Source organism: Micropterus dolomieu, linkage group LG15 (genome assembly GCF_021292245.1).
Source record: "Micropterus dolomieu isolate WLL.071019.BEF.003 ecotype Adirondacks linkage group LG15, ASM2129224v1, whole genome shotgun sequence".
NCBI classification, from domain to species: Eukaryota; Metazoa; Chordata; class Actinopteri; order Centrarchiformes; family Centrarchidae; genus Micropterus; species Micropterus dolomieu.
In genome coordinates, this window is record NC_060164.1 from 13,565,666 (window position 1) to 13,590,112 (window position 24,447).

Consider the following 24,447-nt stretch of genomic DNA (forward strand, 5'->3'; position numbering starts at 1 on the left):
AATGCCTTTGCTAGATATTATAGAGTGCTAATCCAAGAGGGGCTAACTTGATTAACCAACTTTTGAGAAGGAAAGCTTTTTGGATTCATGAATTAAACACAATTGAAACTCGTGGACTGAATGAGACACTAGATTTGAGCCCATTCCTGTGATGTTGATTATTATGTCTATCTCTGAGGTGGGTTTTTCCTTCAGAGAAAGTTAAGATACCGAATGTCTTACCCTCCCTTTTAGGGATATATGATAGAGGTAGGAACATCAGGCTATTTTGCCTTAAGATACTTATGAGTTCCTGTAATGTTGTAATTCTTGTGACATACACATCTTACATATGTTAAAAATATATATATATATTGTGATGTTTGTTGATCTGTTTGGATAATTATCACATTCTTGCCGTTTATATTCTAATACTTTGTATAAGATGCTGATTTTATAGATGTATATACATGAGAAAGGTGTCATGGAAAAAATTGATTGTGCTGGTCACATGACCTGCACAGTCTTGCACACCATGCATCCATCCATCCATCTTCATCCGCTTATCCGGGATCTCACTTTAAGTGTTTTTGTAATTTCACTGTGTGAGCCTGAAGAAGCAATGGGCGAAACATGTTGCTCACAATAAAGGTAGTAAAGTCAAATCAGTGTGTGGTAGTTTGTTTTTTGACTTTACATATATAATAATATTTGTAGCAACGTAAATTATTACATTACTACACAACAAGTCTACCTGGGTCATGCTGAGTATCCATTTTAATCTATTGCGATTTGATCAAGTTTTATCACAATGTTTGCTCTTTGCCACTGGCATCTCTGTTTTTGTTAGTTGTTTGATCAGAACTTCAACAAAAAAATGCCGTTGATCAAGTGTTTCCCTCTCTTCCCATGCAGACTGACTCACGCAAACACACCAGCAGCAGTCCTCTTTGTTTCCGTGCTTTGTGTTGGTATGTCTGGTAGCAATTTACCTCTGGAGCAGTCTTTAAAAAAATAGCCCAACATCAGCATGGCACAGTAGCAAGTTGTTTTTTCTTGGACTCCAACTAGAGTGAGCTTATCCTTTGTTTGAATTTCTAGAGGACACAAACAAGGAAAGTAAATCTATACTCCATCTCTCTTTGACTTGAATCTCTTGTGTATGTGAACTGTGTATTTTGGTAGTGGAGCCCTCCTGCTGATCAGAATAGGAAACAGACAGAGAGGGGGGAAAAGCTAAACAGCCCTTCCCTCTCCCAGAATACCCACCAGTTAACAGTCATTTTTCACAAACATTCTGCAAGATTTCCAAATAACACTACAGTACCTGCAGCAACCTCGTTTGAATGAAGGACCGTCTGAAACTAATCTGATGTTACTTGAGTTCTGAAAAATTGGTCTAGAGAGAGTGAAAGCATGCAGAGAAGTGGAAAAACAACAGGAAAAGGGGTCTAATGGCCCACACCCTCCACTTCCCTAAACACATTCCCTTTTTTGGTGGGCTGTCCCCCTAACACCAAGAAAAACGGCTCTCACTTTTTTTCCCTCTTACATGAAGGCATCTGCCTGAAATGGTGAACTTTAGACACACGTGAGTGTTGAGGAGTGTCTGTGGGCTGATGTTAGGCTGGATTTTCTTAATGACTTTGACAACGTTTATTGAGTTTTCTCATATACACATCAGGAGGACTGCATGTGTGTGCTTAGACATCAATCGAGTCACAGTTGGCTGTTACAGCGGAGGGCGACCTTTAAGATTTTCTGCCTGAAAAGAAAGAAATCAAGTTAAGAATTAATCCATCCATCCAGTCATCTAAGGGCGACTGAAGCCATTGGTGTGGGCCATGTGTGCCGCAGCACTGGAGGAGTACTGTGGGTCCATCTTCTGGGTAAGTTCAAAAGCCAGGGTTAATGTAGCTGAAGGGAGACAAAGTGGGGTTGAGGGAAATGGCTTTATTGTGGCATTAGTTGACAGTTTATACTCTTAAGATGAAAAACTCTGAATCATGTGTAAACTTTAACACACACACATACACATGTGATCAATAACATGTCACTAAATTCACTTAAATGTAATGAGAGAATTATGGAAGATGGATGCAAGAAAACCTTTACATTGTAATACAATTCAATACCTCTGAGCCTTTTTTTTTTATTTAAAGTACTGTTTTTTCTGTGTTCGAGACATGTTGATTAAAATTATAAACCCCAATGACACTCAATGAAAAAAGTTTCTTCATAAACTATTATTGCAGTAGTTCTATATTTGTGATATTTTGTACAGGCTTCATGTTATATGCTGTAGCTATGAAGGTTATTATATTATTGTTATAAAAATAGTATATTGTGTGAAAAGGATATCATGTTCAAACAATGTTTTATTTTGAACTTTTATCTAAAAGCACTTTATATGTTTTCACCCCTGTGCACAGTGAGCTCAGTCAGGTGATTGGCCAATAATGACTGTTAAGTTAGACATGACTCAGCATGTATGACAACTGCAGCGCGGAGCTACAAATCTACATCTTTATTACAAAAGGGATTTTTTTTGCTCCTGAGTGGCAGGACAGTTTCTGCAACAACGTACAAGGCAAAGCGAGGCAAATTGTTTGAGCTGAAACGATGAATTGATCTGCAACTGCTTTGATGATAATCGGTTGTCAGTCATTCAAACATTCAACACACCTGCTTTTCTCTGTAATCTTTCATTATTAAACTGAATATCTTTGGGTTTTGCAATTTAGGTTTGACAAAAGACATTTGAAGATGCCACCTTGGGCCTTTTCAGGCTTTTTTAAAAACTTCTTTTGACATTTTATAGACTAAACTGTTCTTTCATTAATTAATGAGCATACACATAATTGCAGTAAAGTTGAGTAAAATACCTTCACGTTAATAAACACCTGACACAGCAGATGGCAAGTGCTTGAAACGCTAATGAAAGCTTTTAAAATATATTTTAAAGCTTTCAAACACCACAGCTTCTGTACTATGTCAGGGTATTTTGTCCTTATAACACATTAAACTCCTTCAGTGTTCAGCTCTTTTCACTCTACATTCCTGTTAGTCCCCATTGCTCTCTTCTCCGGAAGTGCACATTAAACATGCTGTTACAGCTGTAGTCAGGGACTTAATTAATCACACGTGAGTCACTGTTGATAACATTTCTAATCAGGGGAGGTGTGGTGTCTCCCTGCGGTGTAAAATAGAGCAAGTGCCGGGCATACATGGATGGGACGTGTGTCTGCCTTTCTGAGATTAGGAGGGCAGCCCTTTTGTTGGGCTCTGACATTCAGTGACAGGGTATCCTTCGCATGACAGATTCTGTGTTTGTGTGTACGCACCTCAGAATGCTTCATATCTGAATAGAGAAGACCCAGACCTCCCAGTATGTGTAGAGCAGACGGTGCTGGTCTGGATCCCCTTGGGGTTCCTGTGGCTCTGTGCACCGCGACACCTGATGTCTCTCTTCCGGAGGACACAGGTGAATACAGGACACCTGTCTAAGCTCTACCTCTGCAAACAGGTAATGCACACAGCAATTAAAAAAGAAACAAGTAGACACACTGTTCCAGTCATAATGTGATGCTGAGAGGAGAAGAGGGAGCTGATTTTAATTACTACATACTAAATACCAGAAACAAGTAACCAATGATTAATAAATCTTGGTCCAAGAGGTCATAGATAAAGTGATTTCATTTCCTGTCTCAATAGGCTAATTTTGTTTTTTGTTTATTTAGAGATAAAAATTGGACCATGACTGCCTCTTAAGCTCCATGTGGTGTCATAAAATCATCTTGTATATGTACACTTCAGCAGATGAATGTAAAAACATCTCATGTGTCAAATCATCTAGTGTCAAACTCTGCACATACATCATTCTGCTTAGTGAACCAGCAAATAAACAAAGAGTGAATGTTTTTTTTTTTACCAGTCTGTCTTTTCTCCCCTCAGCTTGTAGTGTCAATGTTGCTCATGACGGCCATAGCAGCCCTGGCAGTCACATTAGGAGAAGATTATGGTCCAAGCAAAGACCCACCTTCAACAGTGAAACATCCTGCCGTATACTACGCAAACCCTGTCCTGTACACTGTCACATGGGTAAATATAGCAGGTTTCACATTTATATGTTGGTGCTCATGAGATGACATGTTTTCTATGTACTGACATGTCTTCTTTGTTAGATCCTTCTGCTGTTGTGCCAGGAAGGAGTGAGGCGGAGGGAGGGAGCAGTAGACTCCACCACCCTCTTCGTCTTCTGGTTGCTCCTTGTTCTGTGCGACGTCTTCCCTTTCCAGACCTTCCTACGAGAGGCACTCAAGCTGGTATGAGCCAAGGAGACGTTAGATCAAGTTGGGAGCAAAGCATTAAGCTGGAAGAAAACTGGAATCATTACTCGATTACCCCCGATTTAAGCTCTTTATTTATCAGCAATTCACCATTGACTGTTGCATCTCCTTCACCCATCTCCTGCATCATCTTTCTTACACTCATCTTTTGACCATCAGGGAGAGATCACTGATGTCCCTCGTTTCTGCCTTTTCTACATTTCCTTTGGGCTGGAGTTGATTGCACTCATTCTCTCTGCTGTGGCTGACATCCCTCTGGAAGCCAAGGAGCTTGTAAGAAAGGTACCTAAGCACCCAGAGGGAGGCATTTTAAAAAATATATTTTTGTTTTGATACTGCAAAATTCATAATAATGAAACAAATATAATACTCTGAACCTTCATCACCTCAGCCATCTGTGTGTTATTTGCCTTTCATTGTTTTCCACAGAATCCAGAGGCAGGTGCAGCGTTTTTGAGCAGAATCACTTTCAACTGGTTTAACAGGTAAATTAAAAGTTGCCACAGAGTCCCAGCAAACGCCCACTAATGTTCGCCACAATGTTCCAAATTTTCCATGCCTCTGCAGTATGGTGCTGAAGGGGTACAAGCAGCCCCTGGTTCAGGAGGACATGTGGGAGCTAAGTGAGGCAGATGGCACTGCTTACATCAACCAACGCTTCCAGCATTTCATGGAATCGGATTTGGGAGCAGCTCGGGTCCGGTTCCAAAACAGGTTGAAGAAGAAATGTGTTGAGAGGGGAGACAAAGCCCAGGAAGAGCCCTTTCAAAATGGCCTTTCAAATGGTCTGGGGAAAGGCGTCAGTCAGGATGTGCTTATGATGGTAAGAATGTGCAGAGAAATATACTTAACACGTACATGTACAACACATTTTCTTGCACTACAAATTGATTTTATTTTAAGTAGTGCTATTGATTATCTGTCAGGTTCCCCAGATTTATTCTTGTTAAAAATAGAGAATATCAATCTTTGCTTAAAGGCAATGTTTAAACAATATTTTTCTTCAGGGGGAAAAGGGAAAGAAAGAAGATGAAAAGAAGAAGGAAAAAAAGAAAAAGAAGGAGGAAGAATATCCCAATTCATGGATGATTACCACCATTTACAAGACCTTTAAAGGGATTCTGATTGAATCGGCCTTCTTCAAACTTCTGCAGGACCTGCTGTCTTTTGCTAGTCCTCAACTCCTGAAGTGAGTCAAGTTAAGTAAAGTCAAATAAAATTGTCTCTTAAGCAGCTAAGCGGAACACAAACCCTGAACCTGATAAGTCACTCTCAACATCAACAAAGTTTATTTTTACTACTTCACTTTGTCAGTATTCAGTACAATCATTAACTCAAGGTCAGTAAACACGATTATACACAGGTGGATGTTGAACTGTGGCGGAGAAAGCCACATGGAATTCAGGATAAGAAATTAGCATTTCTCACCTCAACACAGAGCACAAGATTGAATTAATTGTTTTACCTTCCTATTACTTCATCAGTTGTTAAATATTAAATTAATCTTGATTTTGATAATTGATTAATTGCTCTGAGTAATTTTCTAATTAAAAAACAGTCAAAAGTCAAATTTCTCTGATTCTAGCTTCTTTAATGTAAATATTTTGTTTTCATTCCTCCCCTATGACCGTAAACTGAATCTTTAAGTTTAAACACTGATCCAAATGTTTTACCATTTTCTGACATTTTATAAGTCAACTTATAAACAACTTATTGATTTATTGAAAATGATAATAACTTTCAGTTGCAGCCCTGGCCTCAACATCATTTGAGGCAATTCATTAGATTCACAGGTTTGTTTGTATGTTCTTTGTTCACATATGAAGTAGTAGGCCCACTCACCAACACCTGTAAACAGACTTTGATATGTAAAATCAGTGGAGTTCCCCTTAACAAATAACTATTCACAACTTATTTGTTAGTTTAAACATAACTTCATAACCAGGGTCTGATGAGGGAGGGTAAATGGTGAAGGAAGAAAAAAAGTTAATAAGACGCAAAATGAAGGAAAGGGTAATAATACATTATGTGATTGAAAGCTAAATAACTGCCATTAGATTCTGGAAATAACTTAATTGCAAGGGTTGAACTGCCCCATTAATTAAGTTTTTTTCTTTACATAGGTTGATGATCTCCTACACTCAGGACACATCCAGGTATACCTGGGAAGGGTATCTGTATGCAGTGCTACTGCTAGTGGTGGCCATTCTGCAGTCTCTGTTCCTGCAGCAGTACTTCCAGCGGTGCTTTGTGCTGGGGATGAAGGTTCGCACTGCCATCATGGCTGCCGTGTACAAAAAGGTAAAAACACGAGTGACATCACAATTAAATTGTCTAACTTGACGTCAGACTGTGTTTAAAAAAAGAAAACCATTTACCCTGCCAGTTCATGGCAAAAGAAATAAATTACTACTTGCAGTTTTTGCTCACTCACCCAAGAGACTTGGCTGATATAATTTTTTTCAGTGACATAATTGTCACTGAAAAAAAGTAACATTTTCTGCGTGGGCTCAATGTCTCAGTCACACTTGTATCCTACAAGCTAAATTAAAAAAGGCAGTGAGGGAGTTTTTCCTTCATTAGGGTAATATCACACTGGTTTCCCCAGGTCAGGTTAGAATCATTTACTGAGCTGAAGTAAGCCAAAGGTGACAGCTTCTGTCTCTTCTCTCTGTCTGATGTTTCACTGACTGACCCAAGGTCAAGATTATCTTTATTTATTTTCAGTACAGACACACTTCAGAATATTATGTGTGTGACCTCAAGCTCCCAATGTAAGAGGAAAAGCATTTTAATCCTGGCATCCAGTAGGATGACTGTTGAAGAATTGTTGTGAGCCAGGTTCAGGTGTGAAGAAGGAGTTTCTGAGACTGATTGAGACTTAACATAGCATGGTTTCTTGAGCCTGGCCGAGGGCATACAGTGCCAGCACACAACATGTGAACACATCAAATGCCAACACCAAAATCTGAAGGAAAACATAATTTGCCCCTCTTATGTTTCTCTCTTCCCCCTAGTGACTGTAGGATTTTTCTCAGGTCATCTTCAATTCATCAACAAATCTATCTATTGTTTAGACTCCAATGCTACATTACATTTGAATCTATTACTATCCATGAGCTGTACTCTAATCTGTGGAGCCTGTAAATTCATGAGAGAAACTTGTCTTACCTTTTCCTGTTACATTAATTAAGCCCTGTTAGAAATATCACTACCACAAATTTAGGCTAATTAAGAATGACCTTGTATGGGATAAATATTGTGCACCAAAATGGATTCTTCAGATTGTGGTGTTGGCTAGGCATTGTGTTCACACACTGTATGCTAATGCTATGATCTCCCTGGCTAGGCTTTAATTAACAATGCTGCAATGTAAGTCATCTTGAGTTTCCTGAGATCTCCTTCTAAGGGTCAACACGGTAACCAGAATTTTCATAAAAGATAATAGCTGTGCCACCAAGAGCCGGCCGCATTTGCAGGAAGTTTAAGAAAAATAATTAGGTTTTTGTTGTCTCTGTATCTTTCATCATTTAGAATAATTGCAACTCTCGCCAAATTGTCCTCCCCTTACTTCCTCCTCATCTCCATCTCTCCCTACAATCCCTTCTTCATCCCTTTTTCAAGGCATTGGTGGTGTCTAATGAGGCTCGTAAAGAGTCAACAGTTGGGGAAACGGTGAACCTGATGTCAGCAGATGCCCAGCGCTTCAATGATGTGACCAACTTCATCCACTTGCTTTGGTCCTGCCCTCTGCAGATCATCCTGTCCATTGTTTTCCTGTGGCTTGAGTTAGGACCTTCTGTGCTGGCAGGACTGGCAGTCATGGTGCTCATGGTGCCGGTCAATGGACTGCTAGCCGCCAAGGCCCGGAACTTCCAGGTCAGCAGAAATGCACACACATACAGGATGGTTGTTACGCCTTTAGAATATAGTGCACTGTACAGAGCAATAGTGAATTACAGCCTAAAATACTTATGTCTTATAAGTAATATTGAATTAAAACACCAATGACATTAGAAATATGGTGCATTAAATAGGAACACAATGCACCAGGACTGACGTATTGAACAAAGGTTAAGGTAGTGAAATGTTAGCAAACTCCTGGTACAGTCTCCTTCAAAAAGTGCAAAGATAAAAACACTACAAAAAATTTAATATTAGTGGTGGCACGGTAGCAGAACATGCACCATGTATCAAGGCCAAATCCACTGCAGCGGCCTGGGCCCTTTGCTGCATGTCATCTCCTCTCTCTCCCTTGCCTTCCCTTCTCTACTGTCATTGTCAAATAAAGCTTTTAAAAATTATACTTTTTTTTACGTCATATTCGTATTCATATTCCATTCTTTGTTAACATTTTTTCCTGTTATCATTCTCTACTTGGCCTTGAATTATGAGCAGTCTCTATAGATTCCATTGGACTTGTGCTGAAATGCTCTGGTATATTTTAACTCCCCTTAAGAAACAGCATCAAGAGTGAAGCTTTATCAACTCTTGACTCTATTTAAACAACACAAACAATTACTGAAACCATAGAGTCTGAGAAGCCTCGAGGACACTCTGTTTACAGGAAAACAGGAAAAAAACAGGAAAACAGGAAAAAAAACTGATGCAGCTGATCCATCTGATGCAGTCCGCATCAGATGTTTTTTTTCCTGTATATTCTGTTGAAAATTAACAGTGCGCTACATCCTTGCTGATTTATATGGTCTCTTTTTCAGATAGAGAACATGAAGTTTAAAGACAAGAGGCTGAAAATCATGAACGAAATACTTAACGGGATTAAGGTGAGTGCACTTATTCATTTATTTCATAGTTAATAGTCCACTGTCAAAGACAGCCTAATTGGTGTGACCAACTATTGTGTAAAAATAGTTCGGGGGGCTAAGTGAGGACTTGCTCCGATGAAAGGCTTTTATGTCTCAGGAAAAAGCTGAAATTTTAATCCTGCAGTGCTTTCTTTTAAACTGCATCCACCACCTGTGGTTTATTTATACTAACATAAAAGGTATGAATGCTATACCCCACCCCTTCCTTTTCCGTGTCTTCCACAATGCCCTCTACTCCCTCCTCCCTCCACTTAATTTTTTGCCTTGCACCAGATTCTGAAGCTGTATGCATGGGAGCCATCCTTCCAGGCGCAGGTGGAAGACATTCGGGGCCAAGAACTGCATGTCATGAGGAAGTTTGCCTACCTGACGTCTGTCTCCACCTTCATCTTCAGTTGTGCTCCGGCTCTGGTGAGTGAGTGGTGTTTGCTTCAGTTTTTTGGCACGTGAAAAGAAACTGTTTAGGAGTCTGGAGGTACGGGTTTTAATAGACCAATAGTGTCTCCCCGAGGGCAACAGAGTGAATGAGTGGGATGAGTCCTCGATTATGTCTGTGGCCCGATGAAGACATCGGATTATACATATGTCAGTGAGAGAGGAAGGCACTCGCATATGCTTCATATAAGAAGCAGTAGGTCAAGGATGGTCTTTTATTTCGTTTTTGCAGGTTTCTCTGGCCACATTTGCAGTGTTTGTAGGGGTGAGCCCGAGCAATGTGTTGACTGCTGAGAAAGCTTTCACTTCCATCTCTCTTTTCAACATCCTCCGATTTCCCCTGGCCATGCTGCCCATGCTCATCGCTGCCATTGTGCAAGTAAGGGAACTACAACACACAGTACATGCACACATGACAAACCTATACTAAAAGCCCACTAACCTTGTTTTTTGACACTTCAGACGACCGTGTCTAGGAAGCGCCTGGAGAAGTTTCTGGGAGGTGAAGACCTTGAAAGTGACATTGTGCGCCATGACACCAGTTTCAGTATGTTCACCATCAGCATTTACACCTGTTCCACTGCTGAGCAGTGAAGCTTATTCATCTGTTTGCTGGTACATGCAAAGTACATTTGTCCTTTCTGTCCATCTGTTTCCATCTAGACTCTGCTGTTAGCATATGTGATGGTTCCTTTGCTTGGGAAAAAGAAGCTGAGCCTCTGCTGAAAAAGTATGTTGGATATATAACTTACACATTTGGATATTTTGCCACAATGCTGTCATGGTTTGGGGTTTTTGTTTTATATTTCCTGTTTTGTGGTGATGTCTATTGTTCATATCTTTTAACTGCACCCGCTCTGCCTCCGGTCTTATCCCTTGAGTTCAGCTACCCTACGAGCACTGTTGATCATGAAAAACATTGTATTTGTGCCTATTTTACAATACTGAACTTATGTATTCTGTTGATGTTTGCCAGTGTGTCCTTGGATATCAAGCCAGGTCGACTGGTAGCAGTAGTGGGAGCTGTGGGCTCAGGAAAGTCCTCTCTCATGTCAGCCCTCCTGGGAGAGATGCACAGCATCAAAGGCTTTATCAACATTCTGGTGACACCTAATTTCAGTCTTCACATCTGTCTAACTATAGTTAGTGTTTAGCCAAGTACATAATGTGTTAGGTTGTTGTTCCACAGCAGTAATAAAAGAATATTTCTTTCACTTCAGAGCACAAAAAGTGATTCAAGAGCTCTTTTCTTAGAACTGCAAGCCTTTGCATTCCAAAAATCCAACTGACCAATCTTTTGAGAAAGCTGTATTTTAGTTTTGTGCTAGAATGTTTTTACTGCAAATAAACACAGCAGTTAAGTTCACCTTAGAGACTGCTGCATACAGTGTAGAAGTCTACAGGACAAAGGTGCTCAAAGAACCAGTTGATCCATATGGAACATGGAATAGCTTGAACCTTTTTAACTCACTGAGAAAAGCCAATGCTGCTGGAGCATTGTGAGTTCAAACTGTTTTCCAATGAATTCCAATAAGGCTTTCTAACAGTTTCTATAAAAACCTTAGTAGTTAAATGGAAACCTGTATGAATACCCTCTTCCAAGGCAGGGGGCTGTACAAAGGTGTGGTTACAATAAACTCTGTGTAATTTCTCTCTGTCCAGGGTTCCCTTGCCTTTGTGCCACAGCAAGCCTGGATCCAGAATGCCACTTTGAGGGATAATATCCTGTTCGGCTCTCCCCATGAGGAAAGGAGGTTCCAGGAGGTGATACAGGCCTGCGCCCTGGCCCCTGACCTGGAGCTACTGCCTGGGGGTGACCTCACTGAGATTGGGGAGAAAGTAAGATTCAAAGATTTGAGGGTTCAAGGATTTAAATATGATATGTTCTGTTGTTGTGTGTGTGTGTCTCATGCTGTGTAAACACACTCTGGATGGTCAATGAGAACATAATCATAATTGAACATTTGTCTAGGTTGGTCCCAAAACACAAAAAAAAGTGGCAAGTAATGCCCCTTATTTTGAAAGACAATCAATGTTAGTTATTGTTCAAACTGTTCTCGACTGCCACTGTTTTTGCATCCTTGAGCCCATTCACTCGAAAGCAGATTTACTTGCATTACATTGTTTTTGTACTGTTTTGATCTTCAGTCTTTTCAAATATAAAACCAACTTGCAGAGACAAATCCATGACAAAGAACATAATGTTTGGTTTTTGGAATATTAAATTTTTTCTAAAGGTTGTGATATTGTTGCATAGAAATATAGTTTTGGTACTAAACGAAAGGTTGAAAATATACATGAACATAGACGTATCTCAGTATGAACATTTAGATCTAATATTGGCAGTTTTCTCCTTCACCTCTGTCTTCAGGGCATCAACCTCTCAGGGGGTCAGAAGCAACGTGTGAGCTTGGCCCGGGCAGCTTACAGTCAGGCTGATATTTATCTATTAGATGACCCCTTGTCTGCTGTGGACTCTCATGTAGGAAAGCATCTCTTTGACAAAGTGATTGGACCCAACGGACTACTCAAAGACAGGGTTTGTGCTGAATTTACATTAATGCATTGATAAGTATTAAATGGTTCACTTCAAAAGAACTACTATTTGAATTTGATATAATTCTTCAAGGAACAACAATATATTTAAATAGGTATCAAAAGAGATTAATAACATTGTGATATAATGGATCTGAATTATTCCATAGACATGCTGGTATTCTAATAAAATTGTTTACTGCTTAAAGTGAATTGTGATTTCACAGCTGACACCAAGTGTTATCTGTACAGACTCGTATATTGGTGACTCATGGAGTAAGTTTCCTGCCATACGTAGATGAAATAGTGGTCTTGGTGGATGGAGTGGTTTCTGAGGTTGGAACTTACAACAGCCTTCGTGCCAGCAAAGGAGCCTTTTCTGAATTTCTAGACACATACGCCAAAGAACAAAGTAATCGGACCCATTCAGATTCAGGTAATTTCACCTTTTTTGCACTATGGATGGAAGCTGCACCAAATACTGACCTGTTGTGGCACAATCAATCAATGTGGCTGATGTCTGCATATGGGTTACAATGTGATTATGAACTATACACAGTATGGAATTATTTAGATGTATACGCAGCAATGACACTTTTTCATATTTATATAAAGAAATGTGTCTTTTTGTTATGATTTATCTCAATTTCCTAAATGTACTGTGTGAGTGTACTGTTTTCCACATTTGTAAGACACCATGTATAATATGTGACCACATACAGATCTTTGCCAGGACATTGCAGATGTAGAGCTCATCCCTGAAAGAGAGGACACTCAACCTGACTCTCCTTTGGAGGATACGGTTTCTGTCACACTGAAGAGAGAGAGTAGCATCCGCCGCAGCCAACGCAAGGGCAGGTTAGAGCAAGGTGAAGTGGTGGGTGACAAAATGGAGAAATGTGTTTGAGTGAGGATTATGTGGGGGTGCTGGGCTTCTTGTAGGTCACATGAGAAAGTCACCACTATTACACACATTCAAAATGCTGTTTCATATAGTATTTCTTGTCTTCATGCATAGCATACAAGAACAAAATTTTAATCTCCCACTAAGTATTTTTTGTCTTTCTGTCATCTTTTTTGTCTTTCTATCTAGTGTCAGACTCAGAAAGACTAGTTCCATACGAAAATTAGAAGATGTTGATCAATCAAAGAAAGGCCAGAGGCTAATAGAGAAGGAAACAATGGAAACAGGACAGGTAATCTAAGTTCTTGGTCTGCCTAAATACCTTTTTTATTTATAACACAAATTACACAAAATTAGAACATTTTCTTGAGCCTTTTTTCTTTTCTATTCAGGTGAAGTTTTCAGTGTACCTCCAGTACATGCGTGCCATAGGCTGGGGATATGCTGCCATGGTCTTCCTGTTTTACTTCACGCAGAATATTGCTTTCATCGGTCAGAACCTGTGGCTGAGTGACTGGACCAATGATGCAGTGGAGTACTACAACATAACATACCCTAACTGGAAGAGGGACACCAGGGTGGGAGTGTTTGGAGCTCTGGGAGTGGCTCAGGGTAACTGAACCAAACTCATTATAATCTGTTTTATTTAGCAGATATTTTCAGAATCATGTCAGTTAGCTTTAAAGCTGAAGTTAAGTTTATTTCTCATAGTGACAGTAAACCCGGTCTCTCCTTTTTTATGGTTGTTTTACAGAAATCGATATTAGGGCTGCAACTAATGATTTCTTTCATTGTTGATTAATTTATGGCTTATTTTCTCGATTAGTTGTTTTGTCTATAAAATGTCAGAAAATGGTCGTCTAACATATTGTATTAAAAGAATAGTTTGTGAATACATTTATTCACTTTTTTTGGCTTAATCAGAATCAGCCTTATTTGCCAGGTATGTGTACACATAAGAGGAATTTGACTGTAGATTGCTCACGATGTGCTTACTTATACAATAATACAATGATAAAATCAAACACAGGCTACATAGCGAACACATATATACACACTGTAAACAAAGACAAAAACAATATAGACAGATTGAGACAATAGTGCAATGAGCAGAGTGCAAAGGATGCAGGAGTGAATTATTATTACTATTATTATTATGTACATGTCAGAGGTGGATGTGATATACAGGTGCACATACACATATATGCATACATGTACACATTGCGATGGAGCATAGTGCAAAGGATGCTGTAATAAGTATTATGTGCAGGTGTTATGTACTTGAGGTATGTGGATTTGATATACGATATATACAATATTAAATATAATAATATTAACAGTATGAACAGCTCTGAAATAGACAATGATGAATAAATAACAAGTGTTTGGCTACGTAAATAGAGCCAGAAGGTTATCAGCTCAGCTTATGCCACATAACTTTACCTAACACATCGAGAGTGGAATAAATCTTCTTATCTAACTCACACCAAGAAAGCGAATAAGCATATTTCCTATAATTACATCAAAACATTTTTTTAATTCTAGTCGCCTTGAAAGGAAAAAGCATTTGCTAAGGACCTATATTTGTCTTATGTTTTCTAGCAATTGACTGTAATTGACATACCATTGAGAGATTGTTTAGCAAAAAGCAGAACCTGGTGTCTTGTAGAAGTGCAGAGGATTTCATATTTAACAGTGAACAGGACAAAAGAATAGATGATAGCACTAAACCTCAGGGAACATCAGAATAGAAGACCTTGAAGTGAGGAGGTGCTGCTGCCATGTTAGCAAAAACCTCTCAAACTGTTGACAGCTAGCCTACTTTTGTCGAATTTTGAGGCTTGTCACTAGAGGTGAGCTTCCGTGCTTTCCCCCCAAGATTCTAGGTTCATGTTGAAGCCATGATTGAATCGCTCATGCTGACAGGCATAGTAATAGTAATATTGCAGCTGTCTTTGTTTCATTGTGATTATAGCACCAGTTGCTCTGACATACACATTCCAACTGCTATTTCGCAAACTACTTTTTGGAGACCTTGCAGACTAAATCAATTTTCTGTCCAGTCGATTTCTTTTTAAATATAATGTGCTCTCTTTGACTACATCCCTCTAGACAGTACATGATTTTGGAGCCAAGCCGTACATGTAGATGTTTCTTATTATCTGTTTTTTTTTACAGTGTGGGAATGTTTAATCATGTTAATATTTGTAACAGCATCTTACTGTAATGTCTTTTTGTTTCTTTTTTGAAGATGAAGTTTCTTTTTTGAAGATCAATATATATATATATATATATTATATAATTGAAGATACACAACTAAACAAATGGATTAATTAACATTTAATAGCAACTGATGGATCTTTGGTCAAGAAGAAATATACTACCACTGCTACAGTATCACTACTAATAATAATACTGAAGGTCCAACAGGTTTTGCTCCTGAATACCTTATGTGTGCTTGCCTGCAGATGTGGTTTGGTTTTATCCATCCTCTTGTCAGATGAGGGAATAAAAAATGTGAATGACTGAATGTCACAAAGCCATAATTGGCTTACCGTCCTTTCTGTCTTGGCTGTTAGCCTAAGTACTTTTTTGTTGACAGTCATCTGACAACAGAAAGAAGTTGTGAGCCAAGCTAAGAATTATCTGTAGTTCTTGAAATCCTCTCTAAAGCACGCTTTATTCACCTCTTGGATTTTTATGATGGAACTATTATTGCTAATCAGCTCAGGATCTTTCCTGACATGGTGCTCATTTTAGTATATGTAACTTATTAGCCTACAGGTGAATACAGAAGGGTAAAGAGCACTTAAGGTCTTAAATGTGGGGGCCTATATTCTTTTCAGTTTAAGATGAGAAAGTAATAAAAGCATGCATTTATTTTTATGACTTTCCTGACTAGTAATGGACATTTTTTTTGTAATTAGAGAAAAGTGCACTTGAGTCTTAAGTTTGTACTTTTCAGCAAACTTTTGAGCAAAATGGATTTCACTGGGTGAAGGTGTAGTTATTTATTTTAGAAACTCTCTCCTTTTATGGCAGGCATCTTTGTATTCCTTGGTACACTGCTCATGGCCAATGCTTCTGTCGCTGCATCTCGTATCCTGCATACGAGGCTGCTTAACAACATACTGCGAGTTCCAATGGTGTTCTTTGACACTACGCCCATTGGAAGGGTGGTCAACCGATTTGCAAAGGTAGGATTTATAACTAACATTTCCTATTTGTTCCTAATTTTCTTGCTTTCTGAGGTTCTGATATGTAGTGCATTCTTAAGAGGGATCCCGAGTCTGCAGGTATTAATGAAAAACAGAGATCCATTAAGATTAGATTGTTTTAATCCGTTCTCTTAAAGCACTTTTACTAATTTTCCCATAACTGTTTCTAAAGGACATTTTCACAGTGGACGAAGCTATTCCACAGTCCCTCCGCTCCTGGCTCATGTGTCTGCTGGGCGTACTGGGGACACTGTTTGTCATTTGTCTAGCCACTCCTTTTTTCACCATCATCATCATCCCTCTGGCCCTGGTCTACTACTTTGTACAGGTAAGTTTGCCAAAACAGTTCAATACTTGTAAAGTACTTATAAGAGGTTGAAGGAAAAAAATATTAGTTTCTTAAAAACTAAGAAAGGAATGCAAACAGTGAAAATATGAGAGAAAGGCTTGTGGCTTTTTAAAATAGAACCCAATGAAACCCTCCACTGTCGTGTCTGTCTCTCTCTCTCTCTCTCTCTCTACCCCTAGCGCTTCTATGTAGCGTCTTCAAGACAGCTGCGTCGACTGGACTCAGTGTCTCGCTCTCCTATATACTCACACTTTAGTGAAACGGTTTCGGGTTTGTCAGTGATAAGAGCCTACGGCCATCAAGAAAGGTTTCTAAAACACAACGAAATAACTATTGATGAAAATCTCAAGAGTGTCTACCCATGGATAGTGTCAAACAGGTCAGACACAAATCATCAACACATCCGAGCGTGTTCTTTTTCTAATAGGGTTTTCAGTTTGTTAATGATGAATCCTGTTTGTGTGTGTTTGATCACTCTGCAGATGGCTGGCTATCCGTCTGGAGTTCCTCGGAAACCTGGTTGTGTTTTTCGCTTCTCTGTTTGCTGTCATTTCCAGAAAGTCTCTGAACAGTGGCCTGGTTGGCATGTCTATATCCTACGCCCTTAATGTCAGTGACTGATACACACACTCTACAGTCGTAATAATGATATATGGTATAATAATTCTAACAACAAAACCCATTCCTCTCTCCTATTGGGGCTTTGCAGGTAACCCAGACCCTCAACTGGCTGGTGAGGATGACCTCAGAGCTGGAGACTAATATTGTAGCCGTGGAGAGAGTGAGTGAATACTCTGAGCTTGAGAATGAGGTATGTTGAAGTGAAAGCTATTCTCTGCATTCTAAAACCACTACAAAAGACCAAACCACTGTATCAAATTCCCACCATTTCCTTGAATTGGATTTGCACTTGACATTATTTTTCCTTTGATTCCTTTCATTTTTCTTTAATAAATGTGATGACCTTTCACATGTTCTACGTTTGGTACAGAGGCTTATAGAGACTTTTAGTGTCTTGAGAAGGTGTCATTTTGCCATTTAATGTGTTTTCCTTTCATATCAGGAATAGACAGATGTGTCATAGCTTACCTTAGCAATTTCTTTCTACAGGCTAAGTGGGTAACTGATACTCGGCCTCCAGAGAAGTGGCCCACTGCAGGAAGGCTACAGTTTGAAAACTACATGGTCCGTTACAGACCTGGATTAGACCTGGTGCTGCATGGAATCACCTGTGCCATCGACAGCACTGAGAAGGTCTGTGTGTATGTCTATACCTGGCGGTGTGTGTATGATCAAATATATCTTAAATGGACTGCCAAATAGATAAACCCCATGTCAATAGTATTGTTCTAGTATGCAGCTAATATCAGACATGTAAATAGATGACTATAGATATAATAATAATAAAAACTAAACACTTCTGTTTAGTTATGCTGTTTGTATTTTGCAATCAGTTGTCACATGCTCATACTGTACATGACTAGTAACATTAAATCTACAAAACCTGTAAAATCAATCAACAAGAGGTTTGACACTGTGGCAAATTTGTACCTTTTTTGAAGTCAATTTTAGCACTAACCTACAAACTCAAAAGGGCTGTTTATATTGCAGTGTCTTTATGATGGTGAAGCCACTGGTCTAAAAGAAAATGACCTACATTTGAATTTATTTTCAGTCCCATCTCATTTTGTGCCTTTCATCTTTGCCAGGCAATATTGATGGTTTGTTTACTCTAGTCTGATCTCAGATTTTATTTTACAACAGGCTTGACTGAAGTGGCCAAGTTTATTTTTACCTGGATTTTCTGTTGATGAACCTAGAATCTTTCATCAGTTGGGGTTTTTCTATATTTGCAGTGTGCACACAGGCTCACTATAACCCCTATATAGGTGCTTTATATACAGTGACCCTGAGGGTCAAAACACAACATTTCACAAAACACAACAAGATTTCAGAAAATACGACATTTCACAAAACACGTCGACATTTCAGATTACGGAAAAGGTGGGACAACTTGTTTGTGATTGGACAGAACCCTGATAGGAAGTCCCTGGCAACAGTTCAGTGTACTTTTCTGTGTTCTACTCTCAGCAATGTCTTTGAACAAATTTTAAACTGAGGTTGAAAGGATGGAAGAGGGGATTGAAATCATAAGGGAACATTTTGTAACGTTGTGTTTAAACCCTCAGAACCAATATAGCGACGACCAATGATAGGTAATTCCTCAGATGTGTTTTGACTTATACTCTTTGACTTAAACATAAAATTCATCCCAGTTCAAAACACACTTCAGTGTTTGGACAGCTGGTTTAACTTTCACAAACTCAGTGTAGCACACATAGCCATGTGACAAAGCTTCAAATTACTGCTTTAAATTTCCAGTTTTGTAGAATACAAATACACACTTTTTACATCCAGAAATAGACGATTTTTGACTAGAGGATATAAAACATATAAAATGATGTGTCTGCCATTATGTTAAGTTACCCTAAATGATGTCTCTCACTGCATCCAGATTGGTATAGTGGGCCGCACGGGAGCTGGGAAATCAAGCCTGACCAACTGCCTGTTTAGAATTATTGAAGCTGCTGAAGGTCGTATCCTCATTGATGATATAGATATTTCCACAGTAGGCCTGCATGACCTCAGAAACAGGCTCACGATCATACCGCAGGTATACACATAAACATAACTCTAATCCACGCACAGCATTCAGTTTTTAATGGTACACTGACCTATTCAACCGTATGCGGGCAGGATCCCGTGCTGTTCTCCGGGACTCTGAGGATGAACCTGGATCCATTTGACAAATTCAGTGATGAGGACATCTGGAGAGCGCTGGAGCTATCCCATCTGAAGGACTATGTAGCGGGGCTGCAGGAAGGATTACAACATGAAGTCTCAGAGGGGGGAGAGAACCTCAGGTGGGTTAACAATAAATGTTACTCTTCCACAAGATACAGCAAATGAGAACTTCTGAATACTATTACTTGCTCTGAGTGTGAACCAGTTTACTTTCAGTTGGTCATAAAAATACGGTACACAAACATTCCTCCTAAATGCATCGTAAATGTCCTCTCCAATATTCTCTATTCCTTTATTTGTTTTCTATTGCATTTAGTATTAATTGCTTCTGTAATTCCCCCTTTCCCCTTAGGTACAGGACTCATATAAATAAATTTAAGTCTAATCTGAGTAGTGCAAATCGTACCAGAGCAAACACAACAAGACATATTGAAATCATAATTAGTACTCAAGGCTGGGCTGGACTGGCATTTTTGGCCCAGACTGACCCTGGACAATCGGTCGAATACCCCCCACCAGCAAATCCTTGTGGGCCACTTAAACATGACGACTGTACTATTCCCCCAAACTAGTACAAAGCTGAGTAGTAAGTGCAGTGGACAAGTGGATCAGTTCAAGTGGACTAGTGTACTCACTCACGCTTGACTGACTACTTCGGGTTCAGAGGTGGCTGTGGAGTACACAATATCCATACTCAAGTAGTCTACAGCTTCCTGTTCTTCCCTGTCTCTCACCTCCACTGCTTCCTCAACAACCTGCTCTGACAATGACATAGGGAGAGATTATTAGAAATAATTAGGTGGAGTATTAACAAGATTTGAAATGCAGATCCAGAATTCTTGCAATTCCCTGACAAAGATGTGCAAAAGGCTGTACAATTTCAACAATACCATACTGGTAATGACCGATGGTTATTCAGTTAATGCATTGAGCTGTTCAATGTTTTTTCATTGGAAACTCACCATCTATTCAGTTCATGCAGATTTCAAGTATCCAAATATTGATGATGATCAATAAATCACCTTTCTGTTTTTCATTTAATGTTCAGAGAGGAGTAATAGACCTGTGTATAGGCAATGAAATCAAATGTGTGCTTGCTTAGTTGGGGAGTCTGAACTACAGTTGACCTCTCTGCATGTGCCCTCCGCGTGAACGTGCATGCTTAGTGGACAGCAGCACTAAACAGTTTGAACATACTGTAGGTGGAGAAAGGTCTGGAGTAGGCTACATGTTGGCCTACCCACAAATAACAGGAATCCATACCATGTATATCATAATAGTTACCTCATACCTGTAAATAAACATAAGACAACTTTGTTGCCTGCTCTTGGAAATATATTTGGAAGTGTTTTTTAAGCAAGAACTTATGACTTATGTAAATTTGTGGTTTATTGTCATCTCTGTGCTCCAAAAACACTATTTTTAGCATGTTATTCTCTTGCTAGTGTTGGGCAGAGGCAGCTGCTGTGTCTGGCCCGGGCACTGCTGAGGAAGTCTCGGATCTTAATCCTGGATGAGGCCACAGCAGCTGTTGACCTGGAGACAGATGACTTGATTCAGAATACCATCCGCAAAGAGTTTTCACACTGCACTGTCCTCACCATCGCCCACCGCCTGAATAGTGTTATGGACAGCTCAAGGTGAGTTAAGCTGGGTGTATTCACTGTATGATTTGAGCCAGTTTTTTTTACGTACTTGTACAGCAGGAATTAAATAAGATTTCTAAAATCGCACTGTGTATGCCTAGGGTCCTATATAGCGTCCTATAAAATACTTTGACGAGTTGTCTCAGCACTCATTTCACTCCTGTCAATGGCAACTTTCTTTCTTCCTGCTCTAGTTTTGTTCTGCGCATGGTGTGGAACCCACAAAAACTCAAAAAACATTTATAAGAGTGTTATTTGACAAAATAATCTTTACTCAAGGTCCACTTATTCACCTTTCCCAGAGGTTTCAAAGGAGTCAGTCCATTCATTTGAGCATTCTAGGACCTTTTGTCTATGTTGGCTTGACAGTTCATACTTGACCTTGAAAAAAGCAGTTGATTTTAACTCAGTTGTCATGGAAATATATATGTTCATTCTTTCCATTATTCTTAACATCTGATTAGATTGTTTTATTTAGAGCATTGCCTTCTATTTCAGTCCTGATAGCCACAGCTGTGAGGTCTAAACCAGCATCTATGCACATCTGTACAGAGAATCATACATGAAAAGACATACAAGACTTCAAAGTCTCCAATGGCTTCGGCTTGATGTGCAAGCAGCACCGTAGACTAAGAGTATAAGGGTGAGAGGTGATGTAGGAGGCAATGTATTTAAAGCTTTGAGCTCTCCCTCATGCCACCTGCAGATTAATATTAAATATTTTCCTTTTTTGCAAGTGAGGACCTCCAGCTTATATTATGTTGTGTCATAATTTAAAATAAAAACATTAAATCTTAAAATAATGCAGGCAGCAATGACAATAGTTTTAACTTTTTAATTCTGCAGTACATTATGAGAGTGAACAGGATGCACATGTTGGGACTGATCTTAGAGAAATCCTGTATATGCAGTTGTTCTCAACAACACCTGTACTGGAGCTCACCAGAGTAGAGCATTTAGGAAGAAATGTCCCACTCATCCATTCTCCTGCATATTCCTTTATCCCAGCAAGCATTTTAAAAAAGGCTGGGTTGCAGGGCTTCCCACAACATTCAATAAATTTCATTAAATGAAACTCTAATATAATATAATCCTTATCTGAAATAAAAAGCATTCTCTACCTTCTATTCAAACAGATGATGGATGGTCATATAAATGTGTACACATCCATCTCCTTTACATTTGAGCAGGAAGTTTGTCTTCCTACGCCAGCATTGATGACGTGTACACTATTCAGCAGGTTTCTATTTCTGACTGTGTTTCTCCTCCACAGGATAATGGTGCTTGATGCTGGTAAAATAGTGGAATTTGATTCTCCTAGCAACCTCCTATCAAAACAAGGCCATTTTTTTGCCATGGCAAAGGATGCTGGGATAACACTGGAAGACATTACAGCTCTCTGATTTTGCACTAATAATTTTGATTTGATACATGACATTTGTTGTTTGATTTAAAAAGCTGGAATGTGCATGGATATAAATAAATATTGTAACATTTGTATTTATAGGAAGAAATATAAAGAAATCATATTCTGTATGCAAATCATTTTATATGGGGAAAAGTAAATATTCTTAAATACTGCTCAATTGTTGCATAAATTGTTTGTATAAACTTCTGTTTCAACAAGGGGTCTTAAAAGGAATAGTTTGACATTTTAGGATATAATCAAATTTTATGACGAAGAGTCAATTGAGAAGATGGATACCACTGTCATGCTGTTCAGTAAAACAACGATATAATGCGTCCATAATACATTATAACAATTGTTATAATCACTTACAAACATGCATTAGGCGCTATAGCAAAGTTCATAAGTCATTATGACCTTTAGATTTAATGTTTTATAATTAATAGTTATACTATTTTATACCACTGTGCGCCAAAAATCCCTGACCATGTTCCATAGTACATTATAACCATTTACTCTGCCACGTTACACTATAGTCACAATTTATAATTAGTAATATAAAATGAAATAATAGCTTATAGTAATGTTTAATGTTATATAGCATGTCTTTGTTTGTTTTAAGTTAAGTGTTACAGGTGTACGGGTGGACATAATACCACATGAACTAATTATAAGAACTTATAACAAGTATTTGTTTGCTTTTAGTAAAGTGACACATTTTGTGCCGGAAATTTTTATTTATTTATGTTTCTTCACCTTATGAACAATCAGTATGAATTTTGAACAGTTTAGCACAAAACCACAAGTTAATTACATCAAGGAAACTCATTCTCACTGGTTTCAAGCTAAACTGGTGTCCTGTACACATATTTAAATTATATTTCGGTTACCAGAGGAGTCTGACATCTGATTATTAAAGGAGAGACGCTGGTGACCACGGAGGAGCTGAGGCTAGTAAAGTAAATTAGGGATATAAACTAGCGCACCAAGATGGATTGCCGCCCTCTGAATTGTAATCTGATTGAATCGTGAGGTGCCAAGAGATTCTCATCCCTACTGCCCAAACATAATTCTCATTCAGTGTTACGGCTGTATGTATTTCCCTGTGCTGTGTCCATGTTTTCTGTCTTTCTGTTCTGGGAGTGCTCCAGCTAATTACCGAATAAGGTCCACCTGGCCTTTGAAGGCGGGCTTTAAAAGCTGCTGTGCAAGTGTCAGGAGGGGACCCTTCTTGATTTGGTACTGCTAGCCTTGCTGCTTCCCAGCTGGGGCATTTTTGTATTGTGTTTTTGGTGTTCTTAATTTATTGTCTAGTTATGTTAATAAATTCACTTGATTTGGTTGTTTTAAAGGTGTTTATTTGTGTTGAGTTTGGGTCAGTGTTGGGATGTTGTTCGTCCCATGTTGCCACCAAAGGGTGGGACGTAACATTCAGTTACTATAAAATGGTCTTTAAAAAGTTTGACAATTGTCCACTGCATCTGTTAGGGCCTGTCCATAGGTTCGCCATTCATGTGTGACAATATCTAAGCCAATGTGTTCTCATCTCAATGAGAATGTATTTCCTTGATTTAATTAAGTTGTGTTTTTGTGCCCCTGTGATTGACTGGCGACCTGTCCAGGGTGTACCCCGCCTTTCGCCCGATGTCAGCTGGGATTGGCTCCAGCCCCCCGCGACCGGCAGGATAAGTGGTTGACGATGTATGGATGGATGGATGGTGTTTTTGTGCAAAACAGCAAAATGTTCAAAATTCATACTGATTGTTCATAAAGTGAAGAAACATAAATAAAAGCTTTTTTCCTGCGCAAAATGTGTGTCACTTTACTCAAAGCAAACAAATGCGTGTTATAAGTTCTTATAATTAATTCATGTAGTATGTCCACTTGTAATATATTATGCAGGGATGGATGTTTTAACACTTTCTTAAAACAAAGACATCCTATATAACATTAAACATTACTATAAGCTATTATTCCATTTTATATCACTAAT

The 24,447-nt window shown here is 38.9% G+C and overlaps 1 protein-coding gene across 1 annotated transcript; it reads left to right on the forward strand.

Annotated features, from left to right (window-relative positions):
- Positions 1 to 1,600: 1,600 nt before the first annotated feature.
- abcc2 (ATP-binding cassette, sub-family C (CFTR/MRP), member 2) lies at positions 1,601 to 23,053 on the forward strand. The gene is made up of 32 exons (XM_046071009.1): positions 1,601 to 1,868; positions 3,329 to 3,505; positions 3,934 to 4,080; positions 4,164 to 4,304; positions 4,488 to 4,610; positions 4,758 to 4,813; positions 4,896 to 5,151; positions 5,336 to 5,517; positions 6,452 to 6,629; positions 7,953 to 8,207; positions 9,047 to 9,112; positions 9,428 to 9,565; positions 9,822 to 9,968; positions 10,052 to 10,136; positions 10,253 to 10,319; positions 10,566 to 10,692; positions 11,252 to 11,428; positions 11,961 to 12,128; positions 12,377 to 12,560; positions 12,847 to 12,982; positions 13,218 to 13,320; positions 13,421 to 13,640; positions 16,071 to 16,225; positions 16,419 to 16,574; positions 16,775 to 16,974; positions 17,078 to 17,204; positions 17,305 to 17,406; positions 17,706 to 17,849; positions 19,111 to 19,269; positions 19,353 to 19,519; positions 20,846 to 21,040; positions 22,320 to 23,053. Exons 1-32 carry the CDS (start codon positions 1,824 to 1,826, stop codon positions 22,447 to 22,449), a joined length of 4,713 nt encoding a protein of 1,570 aa, XP_045926965.1. The 5' UTR covers positions 1,601 to 1,823; the 3' UTR covers positions 22,450 to 23,053.
- Positions 23,054 to 24,447: the final 1,394 nt, after the last annotated feature.

What these genes read in the sequence shown, in the direction of transcription:
- abcc2 (XM_046071009.1), top strand. Translation starts at nt 1,824, where the DNA reads ATGTGTGCCGCAGCACTGGAGGAGTACTGTGGGTCCATCTTCTGG. An exon ending in CCAAGGAGCTTGTAAGAAAG is followed by an intron (nt 4,611 to 4,757) that starts GTACCTAAGCAC and finishes TGTTTTCCACAG; the next exon opens with AATCCAGAGGCAGGTGCAGC. An exon ending in TCATCGCTGCCATTGTGCAA is followed by an intron (nt 9,969 to 10,051) that starts GTAAGGGAACTA and finishes TTGACACTTCAG; the next exon opens with ACGACCGTGTCTAGGAAGCG.